This window comes from Microsporum canis, genomic scaffold (assembly GCF_000151145.1).
Source record: "Microsporum canis CBS 113480 supercont1.7 genomic scaffold, whole genome shotgun sequence".
In the NCBI taxonomy this organism is placed as follows: Eukaryota; Fungi; Ascomycota; class Eurotiomycetes; order Onygenales; family Arthrodermataceae; genus Microsporum; species Microsporum canis.
The window spans coordinates 1,832,456-1,851,951 of NW_003299163.1; the positions used below are offsets into that span (position 1 = coordinate 1,832,456).

Below are 19,496 nucleotides of genomic sequence, written 5' to 3' on the forward strand. Positions count from 1 at the left end.
ACGTTGCACGCTTGAAGAACCGTCTTGGCAAGCTGAGCCCCAGCCGTTCGATGATCCTGAACAGCGGTGGCAGGAACCTCAGTAGCGCTGGCTTCATCACCTCCCTCCACCCGACGATACTCAACACTCCAATCACGATCCGAAGCACGGCCTTTATCCATCCCATCCGCTGTAGGTCGAACGGGATCGTCCCCGGCGTGGGCACCGAGAGCGAGTATCCAGTCCTGGCAAAGTGCCAATTGCCCAGCTCGACGCCGGCAAAGACACCCGCAAACGCCACACTGTCGTCAAAACAGGGACACGAGTCTGCAGGTTCGGGATGCACGCGGACCAGCACGATGATGACGAGGATGATGACAAAGACCTCCTGTATCGAGCCGGAGAACAAGTAGTCGTCGAACTTGGGCCCGTAGACGCATTGGATGAAACCGAGCAGTGCACCGAGAAAGCTGCCAACCACCACGTCGAGGAAGCCGTGCATGCCGCAGTACAGCCGGCCCACCACTATAGAGGTCACGTATATGCACAGTCCGACCCGAAGCAAGGTAGATGTAAGCGGTGCAAGTTCAGTCTGCGACCGTAGAGCGTGCAGCGCATAGACGACGATAGACACTGCGTTTGTCGAATGGGTGGACGGGAACCCATACTCCAGCGCAGCCGATCCGGACATGGTGATGCGCTGTAGAGGGGGGGAAAGTGGCCGTGGCAGACACAGCAGGTCCTTCATAAACCCGCTGAAGAACACTCCGGCCGCAAGCAAGTGTACAACCCTGTAGATGTTAGCATTGGCCCCTCTCTCTGCCCTGCCATGGTGGTTTGAGAAGTAAAGAGAAGGCAGCTCACTCACGCGCGACCAACGCCCGTGTATCCACTCCAGAAGAGAACCGGCAGCATGACCATGTAGAAGGTGTGTGTGCCCAGGTTAGCCGTGATGGCAAACCAGGAATCGAGCGTGGGCGTGCGTATCCTCTCCTGCAGCCATGCCAGGTACGGCGTCTCCCACCGGACGAGGGGCAGCATGCTCTGTCGCAGCTTGTATCTCCACGCCGGGAGCTTCCTCTGGTCTGTAATCGAGCATCAGCACCGGCCATCACCACAGCTCCAAGCACCAGAGGGAACATACAGTGGTTACGACTCTCGAGTCCCGCATCCATCTTCGCCTTCTCCTTGTCCATGGTGTGTTGTGTATCTCTAACCAAGCTTCAGCGGTAAGAGAAGACCAGTTTCTTAACGGCAGTCGAGCGACCTCAGCGACGCGCCATCGACCACGACAGAGCTGTAGCCTGTATGTCTTGTCTCTCTATCCTGTAACCGTATATCCTGTAGCTGTTGTGAGTATGCAGGGTCAGCTTTGCGCCTGTGACGGCGTCGAACTTGATGTGCGCTTGGCAGGGGGCGGCCACTTTTTTGGTCTCTGAGCCGAGGAAGAAGAAAAGGACGTCGACATCGCCACGAAGACGACGAGCAGGAAGACGAAGACGAAGAAACAGGAATACTATCGCGGACTGACAGACAGACAGACAGACAGACTTCACAGGCGAAGACAGGTCTGCCTGTGTCTCTCTGCAACGGCCTCCTTGTCGTACGCCTCTATAATCCAAGTATTATCCCATCCACTGCTGTGCAGACCAACCAACACCATGAGGGAGAACCACATCGACAAGAAGAGCTAAAGGCAGATCCCAGTCCCTGGTCCAACCATGGCGGGGACGATGAAGAGGAAGAAGCAGAAGATGGCTTGGGCTGAGGGCGTTGCCATGGCAGCAATCGGGCGGACTCAGCGTAAACAACCCGGCATGAGACAGCCAGAGACAAGCGATAGAGACAGGCAGAAGAAGAAGCTGAACGCCACGCTAGAAGGAAAAAGGAGAATCTCTTCTCTTCTTATTCTTCTTCTCTCCCTCTCCTCCTGGTTTTCTTCTTCTCGTGTAACTTCTTGCTGTTTATCTCTCTCGGGGTATATACATTTGTTTATACTACTACACCTTCAGACACCACACATCGACTTCTACACTCTACAGCGATAGACAATCTTCATAGACGATAATGTCGGTTCACACCTTTGAGGAACGATATGGACATGGCCATATACGGCGTCACTCGTCCGTGCTCAGCGAGAAGACTCCCCCTCTATCGCCACGACGCAAGCCTCTCCGCAGCCAGAGCACCCGGGTCAGCAACGGCACCATCAACACAGACCTGAGTGTCTCCTCAGGGCAGGCCTCGCAGCTCTCGCATGGCACCACCGTCACGGTGCCCCCCTCCTACTCGAAGAAGTTTGTCGTCGTGGGAGACGGTGGATGCGGCAAGACCTGTCTATTGATCAGTTATTCCCAGGGATACTTTCCAGAGGTGAGTTGTCATATCTATATTACATTATCTATACATATATACACGATACTAACAAGATAGAAATATGTACCTACGGTGTTTGAAAACTACATCTCCCACACCATACATAAGCCGTCAGGGAAGGGAGTCGAGCTGGCCCTGTGGGACACAGCAGGGCAGGAGGAATACGACCGACTACGCCCTCTATCCTACCCAGAGACAGACCTGCTCTTCGTCTGTTTTGCCATTGACTGCCCCGTCTCGCTGGAAAACGTCATGGATAAGGTATGGAAAGTCAAAAAGGTCTTACTTCTAGATGACGATATATAGCTAACATGAAACAGTGGTACCCCGAAGTCATCCATTTCTGCCCAACCACCCCCCTCATCCTCGTGGGCCTTAAATCAGACCTACGCACAAACCGTACCTGCATCGACTTCCTCAAGGCCCAGGGTCTCACCCCCGTCACCCCACAGCAGGGCCAGGCCGTCGCCGAGCGCATGGGCGCCACGTACGTCGAGTGCAGCAGCAAGCAGATGCTGGGTGTCGACGAGGTGTTTGAACTCGCCGTCAACACCGTCATCGGCGTCGAGGAGAGCGTCTGGAACCCAAAGGACTCGTCTCGGCCAAAGGGTGGCAAGAAGGTGAAGAAGAGAAGCTGCAAGCTCCTCTGAGTTGCTCCGTTTCTTACAGGATGCTGGCATCTTCTCTTCCCTTTCCGCTCTCTTTCCTCCTCGTCGTTCTTTTAGCAGTTTTGTTCCTGATGTTTTAGCCTGTTGTGATATGACCCCGTGGCTACTCTACGACTTATTATGTATGACATGACAACAGAACGAGATACATGTCCTGACGTCGTGTTTTTGTTACTGTCTCCCCCCCTTTTTACCTCTTTTTGCCCATCTTTCTTATTGTCTATTTTATCTCTAGCCTGTACCTTACCCATCGGTGGCAAAGCGGCTTCCTCTTGTCTGCCCCTATTACTCCTTTTTTTGACTCACACTCTATCTCGATTTTCCTATGTCTCATTTCTTTTTATGTCTATTGGGATTCAATTTGATCCGTTGGGGGAATATTGCATTGCTGGTAAAAGGTGTTTATTGAAACTGGCGGTAATCATTTATCTTGTATGCTAGAAGTAAATTCAACTTCATGTCAACTCTCATCAATAAAACCTCGTAAATCATGACTGTCTATCCTCGTCCTTGACATCTTGACCTCCTTCAGCATTCCCACTGCCTTGCTCCTCGACATTCCGACCCATCACGCCTTCGAACTGCGACCAGAGCCCTTCTACCGAGCTGAGTTCGTTCCCAACCTATAACTCATTAGCACAGTCCATATACCCTCATACCGAACAGAACATACCGTTATGATGCTCTCGAGGTTACGATTAAACTTGTTAATGTTCTGTAGCACCCCTTCTAGACTCTGTTCATCTGTTATTAGCTGCAAGTCATGCCATGCTATCAGCGCCAGGCTAGCTTACCAGCGATATCTCTCGTAGTAGCTCTGCACGCTGCTCTTCAAAGTACGTAGGCGCAGGTGCATTTGACGTTGATCTCTGGTGAGAAGACATCGATCTCTGATGAGATGACATGCTGTCTGTCTCTTCTCTCTTGCTACCGCGACTATGTAATTAAGATGTTGTGGTTAAAGTCCCTTTCGCGTATCTTGACATGTTTTACAGTGGAAACTCTTCTACAAACATCTAACAACCACGTAAACTACCGCAACATCCCATCTATCAACAACATCTACTCTACCGAGCCAACACTTATACACCACCACGTCTCCCACCGTCTTAAGACTCCCATATTCTAGTGTGCGTTCAGGGGTATCCCTTACATAATCCATATTATTAAGTGCCAGTCCCGCTGGATCACAAGGGACAAAAGGTCTAATCATAACTACAGCCCAAGTTAACCCTCGGCTTCATCTCGTATAGGCCAAAGACAAGAAGAAGAGCCAACTCTGGTGGATGGATCAGGAACATCGACCAGCGCCCTCGGAACAGAGTGGAGAGAGATCAACACGCTGTCTTGCATTCCGTGACCATCGATTCTAGAAGTGATGCGCCATAGCACACTGGACTATTGCCATGGTTAACCTGAACTGGGCCGGTGAAGAGAAGTCAAAAAGGCCCATCTTCCCTGTCCCAGAGCCGTGAAACCCCAGAGGTTAATCCCTCCCTTACATATATATACTACATGAACTCGTCCAGTACAAGCACAGAACGTACAGCCTTAGTAAGGAGTCTGAGACCTGGCAAAAATGCGGCCCCGACTTCGCTGACAAAATCGCCCCTTTTTCTGGCTAGAACAGTCTCGCACTACGAGAGAGGGGGGCAATTTCAGAACACGAGGAGAAACAAGCGTTGGAGCACACTGGCAGTCTGTTCTCGACACTCTTAGCACGGCGACGTACATTCCAGTCCGCGTGCCTATTCCTCTTTTCTGTGGGGTAGAGGGATACTATGTACGGTTGGTCTCGCCGTGATGGAGGGTCGCTGAGGCCCCAGTGGGCGAAAAGGAAAAAAAAAAGACTAAAAAAACGGTGGGAATTCAAATTCAAGTCAGATGACTGGTCTACCGTCCTCCGCCATGAGTGACGGAGTGGGAAGGGCGTTTGGCCATACTATGTAGGGAGGGGAAAACGAAGATGACGGTCCGTTCAAGTCATATGTTCGCGGCTTGAAGCAAGTATCTAATAGTTCGGGCGGGGGAGGGTCGAGGGCGGCATGATGGGTGGAACTGGTGGAATATGGTAATTTCCGAAGCGCGTGGTTTTCTTTTTTAACACTATCTAAGTGAGGGAGAGAAGGGAGAAGAAAGCTCTTTGAAGGTAGTAAAAAAACAGGGGTATCTCGAATATTACAATCTGAGTAAAGATAAAAAGGTAAGGAGGGAAAGGGTTATTCAAGAAAGTCGTGGTCGTGGAAGCATGCAGTGTATTCATCAATCAATCGCACATGGGAAAAGGAGGTCTGAAGTTTAGATCGCATGTAAGTGATCATGAGGACAGCGAAAAGGTCGGGGAGGCTTTTTATAAGAAGTAAAAAAAAACCGCCAGTGAATGAAAGTCGTTAAAAGAGCGCGAATTGAGTCGCTGGATTGGACGCATTCGTAGGTATCGTGAAGAGTGTATAAGAGTAGATCAAGAAGAAAAGAAAGACGGATGTCTAGTCTTTTATTTCGTCGGCCCAAAGTAGGAGATTCGTCGTAGTTTATCTCGGGTGCTCAGCTTGCGACTTGGTTCCTTTCGAGCCCTGATGTTTTCTTTGCTGGACGACGACGAGACTGAGGATGACGATGTGGATGCTCGTGAACTGCTCCGTCGCTCACACTCTGCCAGTATCTCTTCAAGGCGCACGTCGTCTTCCGAGGACACATGATGGCTCTCTGCATCTAGCAGCTCCACAAACCGCGATGTAAACGGCATAGTTACTGTCTCTGATCGAAGCTGTCTATGGGTGATTTGGGTCTTGTTTGGAGCACGCGAGCACAAAGCTGCGTCTTAGATCGGTGGCTTTCTTCCAAATGATCACTGTGGTAGTGTGTATGATGTGGGTGTGTCTATTGCAGAGCTGTACGGCTGTACGGAGTATAGACGAAAGATATCAAGATGTAAAGACGAGACAATGGACGAGACTGGTATCGAAAAAAGGAGCGACTGGCATGCAATAAGTAGCGAACCCGTCCCCGAGGGAGTCCCAGAACTAGTTAAATAAACTAGACCCTTTAGCCCCCTTCTCCGGATGTAAATAGTACCGGTTGTCAACTCACGGCGATGGTCCACCAGGGAAAGACTTACGAGTTGCCCGAACCGCCGAATGTATAGAAGTGGATTAAAACAAGCAGAAAACCCTAAACGATCTCTTCAGTGCAAGAAAGGCGTAAAATATGGATACTGCTGGGCGAGCCTTAGGGGGGGGGGTAGGCCTGTTATATATGTATAACTCAACAACTCCTGGAGCTGTATATTACGGCTCTGGACGGGTGAACAGGACGGGTTGTGGGATCAGTCATGCCTCCTTGCATGTGTTGAGCGCATAATACTCTGTTCGTCTTTTCCCCTTTTTATCCCCCTGGAGTGAGCGAGCGTTTGGATGATGAAATAATGGCTTTTTGCCGTTGGCCATCCGCCTATCCATGCAGATGCTCACGCTACTGCAAAGCAGTTCCTTTTTTCTCCTGGGGTCTGTTATATATTATTATTATTATTATTCGAGGGATCTCATTCTCCGTCAAGTTATATATCCCTGTTCGGCCTCTAGTATTCTCCCACCGATGATGCCTGAGATGCACGGCTTTTCCTTCCCCGTTGTTCAGTCGTAAGTAAGAATCTTGTGCAGATTCCCCGTTCTTCTTCCCCCGAGGGAGTACAAGAATGCGGGAAAAGAAATGAACCAGGCGTCTGTCCCTCGTGAGGTCCGGACGGGCCCTCTCACACACCCTCGGTAGCCCCTCTGAAGGAACAAGGACTTATGTGGCGCACCACCAGTGTGAAAAAAGCTGCCGCCTCTGCTTCTTCCTCCTCTTATCTCATATTTGCCTTGTTTCTAGTTGTTAAAGCCGCTGATCGGGTCACACGCTGCAGGGTGGGCGATTTTGGCATAAACAAAAATGAACCGGGTGGGGGAAGCGCATCGAATAAGCATGAGAAAGCAAGAATCATCCTTCCTATGGCCTTGTCCATGCTGCTGCCGAAGGTTGTTGTTTATAGTTCTTCTGTGCGTTGAAACGTACTCAGTATCACTTCCCGCCGTCCGATTGACTTCTTCCATGCGGAAATCCTTAAACTGAGTGACGAAACACTTCCAAAACCCGAATACTGCATAAACATTATGAGTTTAGTTCTGTGAGCTGCGTGCAAGTCCAATCATCCCACTTGATCTCACGCATCTGTGGCGGCTAGGGGAAAGGAGACATCATGGAAAAGTGAAAAAGCAATCATGCATGACTCTTTCCCCCATGATAAAGTATGCCTATAGAAATAGACGTATATACTCCTCTGGACATGCCATATACATGCAGATTTTCATGCACTGATGTACTGGTTACTCCATGTCGTTGTATATATAGATCTACTCTCAGATCGAAGATGCACTGCCCTTAACGCCCGCTTCTAAACGGGGGTCAGACCATCGAGGAAGCATCAGGGCGACATCATCGTTCTTGACTGGCGTCATGGATCGGGATCTCAACGGCCGCCCCAGGCGGAGATCGAGCGAGCAGAACGCCCGGCTGTGTAATATCTAGTTATGCTTACATGCCGCCGCATCTGCACTGCCTGAAACTGGGATCTTGTGAATATGGGTGGGCAGAGAAGGATTCACCAGTTACCGTCGAGACTGTTAGTTACCGTATATCCGCTCATTAAAGACTGGGATAAACGTCACCGTGCCCTGAGATCAAGTTGCTCTCTCGTTGCGGTGTGTTAACCGGGGGATTTGCCCTTTCGTCCGTCTATTCCAGTCCCCCAAAACCAGCCAACTGGGTTGACCCATACCCTGCATTGCTTACCTTTTACCATACATGAACAAGTGCGTACATCAACACTCTGTCCTCCGAGTGCTTGTTACCAACTAGGTCCGAGTGGCGGGATTCTTGTCGGATGTCCTGTGGTCGTTGATAAGTCTGGCTATTTTTATCCTTTTGCGTTGCTGGTGAGAGAGAAAAATGACGTAAATCTTTCTCACGGCCAAAACCTCATGCTTTTTCTACAAAGGTACGCACGAAACAACTTGTTTGTGTCCGAACGCGACCTATTACCAAGCTTACATTACATATAGGAATTCAGCGAGATTATTATAAATCTGGCTTATTATTCCGGACTGTCATACGAAGTGTCACCTGTTGCTGTGGGTGTAGACATGACGTTTGTTCGTCTCATGGGATAATCGACCGTCAGGGAGAACATTTGACTTCAAGGCAGCAATACAACATTTCCGACCCGATAATCCCGAGACATGTATGTTGTTGTGTAACGGGCGGGAAGGACGTAAGAATGATTTGAATGGATGCTTATAGCATACCATACGCCTGCCATGCAAACGCATGATCCCGGGTAAACAAACCCCCATTAATCCCGTTAGCAACAGATTCCGAATCCAAAGCTCTTGCGTTCATCCGCCAGTTCTTCCCGTTCAAATAAGTTCCCGTTAATTCGTCTAACCATACTCCCATGGATAGTCAGCGGTCTACAGACAGTTTGGAGCCTCCGTAGGATGGTATCACGTAATGTATGATCTCATTTGGTTGCTCATTGATGCCGCAGGCTTTCTTTATATTCAATTCGATTCGAACTCCATTCGCCATTCCACTGCAAGGAATAGATAAAGACAGAAGAAATGATAACGGGCTGAGATCCGGTGTGTTTGCCCAGGAACAGCCCCCACGACGAGACGAAATGTAGAAAGAAGATTTATCATCAGGAATCAGCCATCTGGACGTCCTTGTTTTCCACACCTTTTGCACTCCCTATCCAAAGGACGTTGTTGCACCCTGCATTAATTAATGTTAGCTAGAGTTCACGTACAGGCATTTAGTACTCTGCATACCGTATAAGAACCTCGCCTAGAGTACCAGTGTTCCTCCCATCGATAAACTCTTCAGTTTGTGATAGCTGAATGTTCATGTATGAGTCAACGCTGACCAGTCTGCCTTTATATTCGGTTTGGCCCCATTTTAGGCGAACGACAATATCGTCGTTAATCCTAGCGTCAAAAGGCGGTATTAGCTTCCAGCCCATATAATCAGACATCATTTCCATGCACATCTATCCCATGGGCATATTATTGGCAGGCAACTTCAGCCATCACAACAATCGTATCTGGCATATCAATTTTGAATATAACCGTACGTGGGTATAAAGCGGCTGAAACGCATTGTGATCTCTGCTAGGCGGCAGGTTGTCGAACGCTATACATGGAGAGAATGGTTCAAGCTGGAATAAAAACGTACAAGGACTGCAGCATAGGCCGAGGATTGAGAGGAACGAACTATCCATGCCCATGGCTGTTAGTTGACCTTGTTTCCCACACGATCCCCATGTGAGTAGGTGGGCAGGAACTTACACTCATTTTGTGGGGTTCAATTAAGCGCGTATTCCCTTCTTTGGTCGATAACAATAATAGTGACAGCAAGTTTACAGGTCAGTCAAACGGCGCTTAATCTTCTTCTGCTTTTTTCTTCGTCTTGAAATTGATTTCTTTTCGAGCTTCAACTTTCGCGATCTTGATTTTTAGCCTTTTTTGGTTGGGTTTGACGCTGCTTTAGTAATATTATGTAAGCGCTACTCAGCCTCTAAAGCAGCGACACATTTCTACATAATAAGAGGAAGAAATAAAAGTACAATGATTGTTATTAACTCAAGAATTCAACTTGCAATAGGCTCCAGGCATCAGAGTTACGGCTCAAGCTCGACGGATTTCCCAGCTTATCTCCGTGATGCTAACCTCCTCGCCCTGCTTCTCGTCGAAATCGTACCATTCACCTTCCTCAAGGTTGATCTCGCCAAATTTAGTTCCAGACTCTATGCCTGTTGCCTCCCATTTTCCCTATGTACCTCATGTGTCAGTAGTAGATACTTGTAGCCTGACAGGGACGATCTTACGTCTGCTTTGAATTCCGTGAACTCTAGTCCACGACAGTCAAATTCGATGATCTTTTGGCCTTTGCCCTTTGACTCCTTGGACTCATCAAACGCCATTGGTCCAGTGGTTATGTTGGCAGAATGGGTCCGCTACCACCGTCAAACAAGTCAACTCATGATTATCAACTCAGAGCGTTGCGTATTGCAGCAGTCCCCATCGCTGGTATAGAGAGCTAATGTGTAGTTACGCAAACCTGGTCATCCACTCACCCCGCAGAGTCTGCATTTCCAGACGAAGTTCGCCTCTCCCCGGCTCCCGGGAACTTCGTTTTGCTCCTATTAAAGCTATCAGTAAAAATGTGGTCAGACAACGATGAAACTTGACGAATGCAAGAGCTTCTTGTAAAAAAGGATGGGTTATATGTGGCAAATGCGCCGCATGTTAGGCGAATATGATCGCCTAGATACATGCATCTACTGTGCACAGAACCCAACCTTTCCTCACCATTTACTCGCTGTGGCTAATAGTAAGGGAAATGTGACTGGGCTTCCGGAGAGAAGCGGGTATACATACGAATCGGCTGACGTTCACCCAGTTTGGGTGTACTTCACGGCAAGATGTGCACTGCACCTTGAAGGTATAGTAGTATGGATCATCGGGGGTATCTTTTGGGTGGATATCGGTGACCCTATGCACTCAAATGTTCCGGTTATTCATACATGCCTATCCAGTATCGTGTCTTGACTCTATCGGTGGGTAAACTGAAGGAGAAGAATACGGCCTGTAGATGCTTTGATATGGAGGGGTAGCGTCGTGGGGTTAAATGGGTTCCTCTGCCGAACAGCTTCTATCATTTCTAGACAGTTAAGAAAGAAAACTTACCCGGACACTTGTGCAGAGAGCGTAAGGGTAAACATCTTCTCAGGCTTTGGTTGCTATTATGCACTGTCGATGTGTATGTTTGTTGAGTCGTGGAATCTTGATAATTTTCAGGGTTGAACTAAATTTAGCCGTGAGAAATATCAGGTTGGAGATTAAAACAACCTATTTAAGACAAATATTATCCTCTTCCCACTATAAATTACTGTTAATACCGAGTATTTCTATCGAGGAGAGACATTCCATGAATGTATTCACTAGTATACGACTGATATCCCATGTTTGGTCATATACTTATTTTCAATTGTTAGTTTGGCTGGCTAACAAGCTTAAATCCAGTAAATACCCAGCAAGATATGATTAAGAGACTCGAGCACACACTTATTGCATCTCTTCCTACCATAAAATGATGTATGTTATAATATATGGTGATTGTTTTCGAACTCATTCCTCTGATACGTGGACAAATGGACATCACCACAAGCATAACGTGACAGCCAAATTATTGGATTTGATAAGTTAATGTCAGCGGCAAAATAGATAAGAAACTTGTATCCTGGATTAGTGCATCGTCATGAAGGTCCAAAGGGCAGTATAACTAGCTAACCAAAAATATTGAGAGAAACTGCGCTGTATTATATATGATCCCGTAAATGGATAGAAAGAATATTTAGAGTCGTGAAGTCATAGGCGTACTACTTGACCTCGATGTAAACGTGCCAAAGTATCTGTTTAAAGCGTCGACGCTACCGCTTCCTTCCGCCAGCTTGACCATACAAGCAACATGCCCGTCAGGGCGTATCACCACAACACCGGGTTTGTCGGTGTCAAAACCCAGCTTCCTATGCACAGATCCCATCGCATGAGTAGATCGCTGGCGGATGAGATCATCGATATAGACATGGTGATGATAGGCTCTGAGGGGCGATGGCAGCGCGGAAATGTCAACATCATCCTTCTCTGCAATAAATATCACTGCTAGAGTAAAAAATCGTGAGTGAGGGTTATGCTTCTCAAAGTCTCGATCCGGCAAAAGCTTGGGTGTCGCAAATGAGGAATAGAAGCTAGAAGGTTTTTCCAAATATTGGCAAAAATCAGCCAAAGCAGCTCTAGACTTGTCCAGGCTTCCGGCGAAAATCAATATCCGGAATGATCCGTTCATGGGAATTTCCTGTTCTAGATGCACAGGATAAGCATCGCTGACCCGAGTAACCGTGGCTATGGGGAAAACGCGGCCGGGTATTAGCCCATTTCCTCCCGGGAGAAAGAGCGGTGATTTGGCGCGGTGATTTGGATCCCAATTAAAAACATTTGGCGGGTATACGATGCCATAGCCGCTGGTAAATTCGGCAGCTGATTTATGCAATTCGGTAAACTCCTTGCTTTCTTTGGAGTTAGGGTCTGTGGAAGATGGTTGCTGGGAAAATAATTTTGCGTACTTGGCATCGAAGTCAAGCAGCTGATGAGCGATGAGTTTCCGTTCCCCTTCATAAGATTCCAGGATCGAGCGATCTGCAAACCCAGCCTCAACAACATGGATCTTCCATGCTAAGTTTAAAGCATCGTGAAAACCAGCATTCATGCCTTGACCGGCTTTGGGCTGAGGAGGAGAGTAATTAGACAACTTATCAGTTTATTGGAATTTGAGTAGGGATCCTTACACTGTGAGTATGGCATGCATCCCCACCGATGAAGATACGCTGATCTAGACTGTATGATTCGGCTAAACTCTGACTGATTGGGTAGGTGGAATACCATTCCACAGTATCCCAGTTGATATAGTACGGCTTCAAGGTCTGTTGAACGGACTCTTGCGCTTGTTTGATGGTGATTGACCGTCTTGGATCCGGACTAGAGTCACTCGGGAAAGAAACCCAAGTGTATAGGCGGACCATATTATTTTCTCTAGGTATCACCATTACTGAACCATTATCGGCATGAATGGTGCATTTGGTCTAGATGGTTTTGTCAGTAAGATGGCCAATTCTAGATATATCTGTAAGAATTCAAATCATACCCTGATATCTGGAAAATTGGTCTGGACAGCACCGTCCATAACAGCCCACACAGCGGCAACAGGGCCCTTCTGGTGCATCTTGATGCCTAGCTGGTTTCTGATAAAACTTCGAGTACCTTCGGCCCCAATTAGATATTTTGTCCGCACAGTTTGTTCCACATTTGTGTCCAGGCCCTTTACGGTAACCGATATAGGGTAAACGGGGTTTTCTCCGTCATGCTGGAAGCTGACTATGGTACTTGGTCGATCCACGATAGTTCCACACTTGGCCATCTCATCTAGAAACACTTTCTCGATTATGCCCTGGTGTAGTGTCATAGAGAATGGATATCTTGTGCTGATGGATGGCGGGCAACTGGGCGAACTGCCCGTCCGGTGAATGCCCTTGCCGTCAGGGAGAGGGTCCCAGAATGCAACATTGTAGACCCGTCCAGGGTTGTAGGCCATCAGCAGGCTCTTTAGGCCAAGATTTCGCAATATCTCGATCGAACGAGACTGCATCCCATCTGCACGGCCGGTCTTGGTGGGCACCACTCGGTTATCAATGTGTTTCACATTGTAACCCCATCTGGATAAACAAAGAGACAAAAAGAGGCCAAATGGCCCAGCACCAATGATGACTATATCATAGACTTCCTCACCCATTTTGTGTATGATATCTGTGGAAAAAATTTGATCTAATAATGTATGCTATCAACACCTGCCATTGCCGACTACTATATATAAGTAGTAGCGTGTCTCAGTATCCAGATAATAAGTTATGGTAAAAATGAGTTTCAAGTGGCTGAGTGGCAGGGGAAAGACATATACGAACCCATGAGTAGGCTAATATTGCTTGCTGAATCTTTTGTTCACAATCAAATGTTCTGTTGCTGCTCAATGACGATGCCAGAGTCAAAACTTGGAAATAGAGGTGTTGATTTCTGTGAATAATGCTAAATAACTCAAGCTGATCGCAAGTGTACAAGCATTGCATGTGAAGATCCCTGGAACTCTGGATGGTGCCCACGTCTTAGATATGCGTATAACTCGGGGCCAGCACAGGAAGGCTAGGTAGGAATCGGCTGTCGGAGGAATAATATCACAAAGGAAAAGGAAATCCTCCATACTCTGTAAGAATCCTCTCGACTTGATGGCCAATGGTGGCAATATATACACAATGCTTCCTTTTGTACTCCGTGCCTGAGAGGATGTATGTGTGTACATCGTTGACGGACTAGGATATCGCTGTCACCTAACCAATTAGTCTATCATAAGGTGCGAATAAACGGAGTACATACAGCCCTTGTTATGTAGGGTGCCACCCTAGCCAGTCAGAAGCCCCTGTACAGTAGTGAGGGAGCCTGTCTGGGTAAACATCACGGCAATGCGGGTTTATGATGCTGTTGGTTGCCCGTGGGATCAGGGCTGAATAATTTGTACTGTACCATGGGCTTCGGACATACTCCAACCATGACGAGGTATGCGAAGAGATGGGGCGTTTGCCATCCACAGATCTATTAAATTCCAACAACGTTGTCTAGCTGTCACCGACAGTCTCCGTACTATGTAAAAGGCTGATCCTACTACGATGTATAAGTGTTCAGCCCAGGGGAGCCTGGCTTGGTCGGTGTGCTCCTTTTGGAATGGCTGACTAATACAAAGGACAACTCAGCAACTGAATTTTACTTTTCCCTTTTTTTCCTCCCACCTTCGACCTCCCACTTCCCACGTCTCTCTTCCTCTTGACCACGACAACATGACACGCCGTTCTACCACCTAGCGTCCGAAAAAAGGCTTCAAACCCTTACATTATGAAGCAACGACCTTACGATATGGCAAGCCGTACTGGCAAGGCTATCCAGATCCAATATGCAGTGGAAGCAGGCCAGCCTAGGCCTCCTAAATATGCTTAAAGATCTCCATCTATAAGCTCCGAGTAAGTTAAATAACTTATATTGCCTTCGTTTGCGGGTTTCCTGATAATCGATGACTAACATACAGCGAGCTTACAGATATCGACCAGTTGTGGGGGATTGGTCATCTCGCGATTGCAAGGAACCCTATATAAGAGAGCTTTCAGAGGTCGTATTGCTCAGAATAAGGCCCCGGTTGCTCATTAAATGAAGGCTATATGACTATAATGGTCTTCGGAGTATACCGGGGTAATTTAAAGGAGCGGTGTTGTCAGCATTTAAGGTCCGATGAGACCTGAGCCACTGGGGGAACATCTAGATAATATGGAAAGAAAATAAAAGATGTATTCTACCTAAGAGGAGGAGCCTGCTGTGCATGTTTGATTACAACCTTGTCCAGGGATTTGATTACTCCTTACTCTCTGGAGTCTTTGTTGCATGTTAGCTGTCAATAAGCCATTGGTGATAATAAGAGACTTTATCTGTTAATAAAACGTGCCTGAATGTAGACATGAGGATTTGCGGGCCGGGTCAACCCAAAGGGTCGAGGGCTGGGGCCTATCTTGTCTCATTCTCAATCATCACGTCTAGTAGTCTATCCTCGTCGTTGACTTCCCCCTCTAGTGCGACTGAAGGCCCTGGCCTCCGATAAAACATTCCCTCGAACTCTTCGGGATAGAAACCCGCGTATTCCCAGTCGATAATGGCCCTCACTTTGAGCGTCTCGGGGTCAACGATCACATTATTGGTGGACAAATCGTTATGACAAAACACCAGAGCTTCAGATTCGAGGGGCTTCATTTCCCACTGAGGGCGGGCACTTCTAACCATAACACGGTATGGCGGTACAACCTGGTCACTGTCAGAAGGAGTAAAAGTAGGTTATTCATAATTTCGTCATACAACCCCTGAAGGGCCACCCCAAAACCTTGATTTCAACTTTTTCATGGACTCCAAATGAAGCTCCAGTTCCTTTTCGACGACCTTTCGCTTCTCTTCTCCAGCTCATTCATACCAACTCCCTCCACATACTGCGTAACCAGATATACAGCTTCATCGTCTTCGAAACAACAGTATAGCTTAGGGACTGGGATGTCTGTATTTTCCGCAATGAATTTCATCGACGCTGCTTCGTTCCGGATTCGTTCCTTTCCAAATCGAGGCACAACGAGAGTACCAGCATATGGGTTGATCTGCCATTCCGAAGGCCGTAGGCTGCGCTTAACCCATGTCTGGCCGACCCTGTAGTATTTCCGCTCGAGAGTCACGGCTATGCAGTTCTCCTCCCGTCGTGCATTAAGCATTTGGTTGGTAACAGGCGGCATCGTGCTTCGCCCTCTTGTGAGGAGTCCAAGAAGCCGAAGAAGTGAATTGGTCCGAGTTGGTCAAAACAACTTAGTCCGTCCAGTTCTGAAGTAAACTCGAGCCTTGTATATCAACACCGCCAATACCTTATGAAAGCCCAGTTGACCCAGAAAAGCTCTCGCCCTCGATCTTTAATAACCTGGCCGGCTGTGACGCACTCTGATGCGAGACCTTACAGTCCGTATCTTTCGCTAGCCCATCTAGTTATAGCTGAACATCGTCTCTTAAAATAAAACGGAGCCCAGCCATCATAGATACCCAAAACGAATTGATAAAATGCCAACCTGTCCCTACCATCCAATTCTGTGACGTCGAAGCATGGCGATAGTAGTTGTTTTATCTCTAATCGAAGGATAAAGATAAAGGCCGTGGATCCTGGCAACCCAATGATCATGTGATATCGAAAACGCCAGGATCTCCCGATGCAACTGCTCACGATTGACAAGCCTGAAGAGCTTGATAACATCCTCACTGAGAGTGTCATGCTATGTGCATTCTGGCGACCGGCTGTATCCAGTGCAGCCTCAGCAGCCATAGATGTGAAATACATGTCCGCTGTTCCCGGAAGAAAGAAGATCACGAGAGGCGCAAGCTCCATAATCGGGTTGAGGCAGAGGTAGTCGAGATTTTCGAGGACGTGGTGGCTCTTGATGGCCTTCATCAAGAGAAATTGAACTATCCCAGTACCTACCATTCACACTTTCAATCAGGCAAAATATCATCAAACGGTCAATACATCGTATATACCCCCTTGCTTTTATAGTGCATATAGGCAGGTATAGATATATATCTATATTCAAGGGCTTTATCTCTTCTATCAAGAGCTCAATGGAACCATTGTTTTCTAGAGAATACTAGATATTCCTTCAGGTCTGCTGTATACCAGTATTGCTACTATACACAAGACAATTCAAAATTTAGTTGTTTGACCTCTATACGTTTTAGTATCCAAAGCTACTTTATCTTCTCAGGTAGTTCTAGAAGACAAAGCCATCTGGATCATTATATTGTTGTTCTTAGCTATGCTAGAACATTGCTATATAGGTGTGTAGGCTGTTCGTGTGGCATAAGTCCGGGCTAAGCTAGACCCAAAGATCCGGACTGATGTTGTTTATTATTCCAACACAAGCGACATCATTTATATCAACCTAATACTAACTACTAAATCTGCCAAACCACAACAATGGCTTTGGTGTCCATTGTGGCCTTTTTCTAGTTCCCTATTTTCAACATATGTGACTCTTCTCTATTGAGAGATTCACTGTCTTTTCTCTTTTATTTTACTTTTCCAGCGCGTTGCCTAGGAACTCTCCATCTCATCCACATACACATATATAAACAAAGCTCAAGCATGGAACATTCACAGCACCAACGCGCTGGCGGTACTGGAAATTTCATCCCTGGATTAGGCCAGCAACAAAGACCTAATCCTTCTTCACATTCTCATTCTTCAAGTTTGCCTAACCTGGAATCAAAAGGCCACCAGGACCACAGCCCGGCTGCCCAAGACTGCCCCCCTTGCTGCTCTTCTAGAGACGCATTCCGGCAGCTTACGCGAGATATACTGCATCTAACCGTTCAATCTACAAAGGAAGCTGGAATCCCCGTTAACTCGCTGGAACCGAAGAAATTTAATCCATCGGAGGCCATGGATGTTCCACTGGCATATGACAGGTGTGGAATGCATATCCCTTTACTAATGGCGTGGAGGACAATTTTTCATTGATACTGATCGATTATGCTAGTCACTCATCGTATGGCGGTGCCTCAGACTATCATGAAGGTAGCGGCCGCCAGAGTGTATGGCCTGGACCACTGGAGAGTGAAGCGCGGGCCCAGAGAGAACCATCTCCACCAAAGGCTTATTCCTACCCTGCAGATGCAAGCCAGCACGGCAGACGTATCCCACAATCCAAGTCTGATGGGAACGTAAAGTCATTCGACTACGGAGGTTGTGACGGCTCGGATCCGGCCAACTATTATCAAGGCTGGGAAGGCCCGGCAAGGGTGCCCCCAACAGAGAAGTGGCAGACGGGTAACCAGCACCATGAGCAGAGACACGAATCAACTCATGTGCTTCGTGGCCGTGGCCGTGGACGTTCCCGTTCTCCTACCAAGCTTGAAGACCTGGATGAGGATACTGCCCTTGACCTTTACCCTCGTCAAAGACGTTCAAAGTCTCCACATAAGAAGTTATTTGGTGAAAACGGATGGCTAGGGCGATCGCCCGATATCAATGATGTGCCCGGCGAAAAGAAGAAGCCCGGCCTGAGAGCTCTTGGGGAGAAGATCAAACAACGTGTTGAGGATATTGTGAGTGCCCATTATTTCAAAGTTTTGATAGATGTTTATAGAACTAGTTCTGACCTGCACTTATAGACAGGATCCGCATCTTCCACTTTCCAGCCCAAGATGCTGGCCAGATCTACCTGTCCAATATCTCTTGACCCGCCCACTCAGGCGAAGCTTTACTCTGAAATGGAACTGATGATATGCGTTACGGCCAACCAGTTCCTCATCAGCCAGTACCAGGCCGGCCACATGTCTGCAGAGTCCGTCAACAAAGTTACCAATTTCTGGGTCTCCAAGAGCAGACCACAAGTTGTCCAGTTCCAGTTCGACCAAGCCACACAGCGAGACTTGATCATCTACAACCTCCGAACCTTCAAGTTCCACGGTGAATGTGCATTCAACACTGTCGTGTTAAACGCAACGTTATACAACTGGAAAGCCATGGCAAAGGAAATGAGCATTCGCACGTTTTGCTACCCGGATAGTGTGATTAGGAAACATATGCATGATACCCACAAGATCCTGGAGATGCTGGGAGGACCACTGGTGACATTCCTGGCCTTCCAGGAGCTGCAGATGGGTGCACTTGCAGCAATGAAGAAGGCCCAGGAGAAGCAGCTGAAGGAATCCGCGGAAAAGCATGCAACCCAAGGAGCATCTCATCCGTCGGCGTTTGGAAAACGCATGGCTTAAAGCCAAGGCAAACCACGATGCTCTCCTTACTTCCAATGTTGATTGATGCTTTTTGTATGATACGGTTGTTTTTTGTTGCTGCCTTTTGGTTCGTGATCTCTACAAAGCCGACTTTGGTGATCGATTAACCGTTCCAACGGCCTAATTTGTGTATGAATACCTCAGTTCTATAATCAAGAGTTAACAAGATTGAATGTATGAAACAATCTTCAACCCTTCACATGCGCGTTGAGATGTCACGTGAATCTGCCAACCAACAACGTCATCGTCAACATTTAATAAATTCCCAACCAGCAGAAGAAAAAGACAACCTGGTTTCTTCTGCCTCGTTTCTTGGGATGTGAACTGGCCAGAGGAAAATTCTATTCTTACTTGTCTTATATATATACGACTGCCGGAATAGACTGCAATACGGTTAATACTGTTGCCT

General features: G+C 47.5%; 10 protein-coding genes across 10 annotated transcripts in view; 2 read left to right on the forward strand and 8 right to left on the reverse strand.

The window, feature by feature from the left end:
• Positions 1–1,175, reverse strand: part of MCYG_07885 (sphingosine-1-phosphate phosphohydrolase) — a gene marked incomplete at both ends in the record, with an annotated part of 1,961 nt that extends 786 nt beyond the window's left edge. Inside the window, 3 exons of the mRNA XM_002844056.1 lie at positions 3–770; positions 848–1,023; positions 1,095–1,175. Coding sequence (XP_002844102.1) covers positions 3–770; positions 848–1,023; positions 1,095–1,175 — 1,025 coding nt within the window. The remainder of the gene's footprint in view (positions 1–2; positions 771–847; positions 1,024–1,094) is intronic.
• An 871-nt stretch (positions 1,176–2,046) lies between these two features.
• MCYG_07886 (GTP-binding protein RHO1) lies at positions 2,047–3,005 on the forward strand (the record flags this gene model as incomplete). The annotated part of the gene is made up of 3 exons (XM_002844057.1): positions 2,047–2,352; positions 2,413–2,616; positions 2,676–3,005. 3 exons carry the CDS (start codon positions 2,047–2,049, stop codon positions 3,003–3,005), a joined length of 840 nt encoding a protein of 279 aa, XP_002844103.1.
• Positions 3,006–3,511: 506 nt separating this feature from the next.
• Positions 3,512–3,928, reverse strand: MCYG_07887 (uncharacterized protein; the record flags this gene model as incomplete). Its single annotated transcript, XM_002844058.1, has 3 exons — positions 3,512–3,646; positions 3,697–3,759; positions 3,818–3,928. The coding sequence occupies 3 exons, from the start codon at positions 3,926–3,928 to the stop codon at positions 3,512–3,514; spliced, it is 309 nt and encodes a 102-aa protein (XP_002844104.1).
• Positions 3,929–4,250: 322 nt separating this feature from the next.
• On the reverse strand, positions 4,251–4,964 carry MCYG_07888 (uncharacterized protein; the record flags this gene model as incomplete). Its single annotated transcript, XM_002844059.1, has 4 exons — positions 4,251–4,421; positions 4,571–4,660; positions 4,756–4,873; positions 4,921–4,964. The coding sequence occupies 4 exons, from the start codon at positions 4,962–4,964 to the stop codon at positions 4,251–4,253; spliced, it is 423 nt and encodes a 140-aa protein (XP_002844105.1).
• A 553-nt stretch (positions 4,965–5,517) lies between these two features.
• Positions 5,518–5,769, reverse strand: MCYG_07889 (uncharacterized protein; the record flags this gene model as incomplete). The annotated part of the gene is made up of 1 exon (XM_002844060.1): positions 5,518–5,769. One exon carries the CDS (start codon positions 5,767–5,769, stop codon positions 5,518–5,520), a length of 252 nt encoding a protein of 83 aa, XP_002844106.1.
• Positions 5,770–8,767: 2,998 nt separating this feature from the next.
• On the reverse strand, positions 8,768–9,432 carry MCYG_07890 (LSM domain-containing protein; the record flags this gene model as incomplete). The annotated part of the gene is made up of 4 exons (XM_002844061.1): positions 8,768–8,834; positions 8,891–9,046; positions 9,294–9,331; positions 9,407–9,432. The coding sequence occupies 4 exons, from the start codon at positions 9,410–9,412 to the stop codon at positions 8,768–8,770; spliced, it is 267 nt and encodes an 88-aa protein (XP_002844107.1).
• A 192-nt stretch (positions 9,433–9,624) lies between these two features.
• On the reverse strand, positions 9,625–10,842 carry MCYG_07891 (DUF866 domain-containing protein; the record flags this gene model as incomplete). Its single annotated transcript, XM_002844062.1, has 6 exons — positions 9,625–9,654; positions 9,788–9,889; positions 9,946–10,074; positions 10,195–10,260; positions 10,499–10,613; positions 10,808–10,842. 6 exons carry the CDS (start codon positions 10,840–10,842, stop codon positions 9,625–9,627), a joined length of 477 nt encoding a protein of 158 aa, XP_002844108.1.
• A 632-nt stretch (positions 10,843–11,474) lies between these two features.
• Positions 11,475–13,466, reverse strand: MCYG_07892 (phenol 2-monooxygenase; the record flags this gene model as incomplete). Its single annotated transcript, XM_002844063.1, has 3 exons — positions 11,475–12,404; positions 12,466–12,759; positions 12,822–13,466. 3 exons carry the CDS (start codon positions 13,464–13,466, stop codon positions 11,475–11,477), a joined length of 1,869 nt encoding a protein of 622 aa, XP_002844109.1.
• A 1,808-nt stretch (positions 13,467–15,274) lies between these two features.
• On the reverse strand, positions 15,275–16,041 carry MCYG_07893 (conserved hypothetical protein; the record flags this gene model as incomplete). The annotated part of the gene is made up of 3 exons (XM_002844064.1): positions 15,275–15,568; positions 15,620–15,709; positions 15,736–16,041. The coding sequence occupies 3 exons, from the start codon at positions 16,039–16,041 to the stop codon at positions 15,275–15,277; spliced, it is 690 nt and encodes a 229-aa protein (XP_002844110.1).
• A 1,391-nt stretch (positions 16,042–17,432) lies between these two features.
• On the forward strand, positions 17,433–19,066 carry MCYG_07894 (conserved hypothetical protein; the record flags this gene model as incomplete). The annotated part of the gene is made up of 3 exons (XM_002844065.1): positions 17,433–17,755; positions 17,827–18,394; positions 18,461–19,066. 3 exons carry the CDS (start codon positions 17,433–17,435, stop codon positions 19,064–19,066), a joined length of 1,497 nt encoding a protein of 498 aa, XP_002844111.1.
• Between the last annotated feature and the right edge of the window lie 430 nt (positions 19,067–19,496).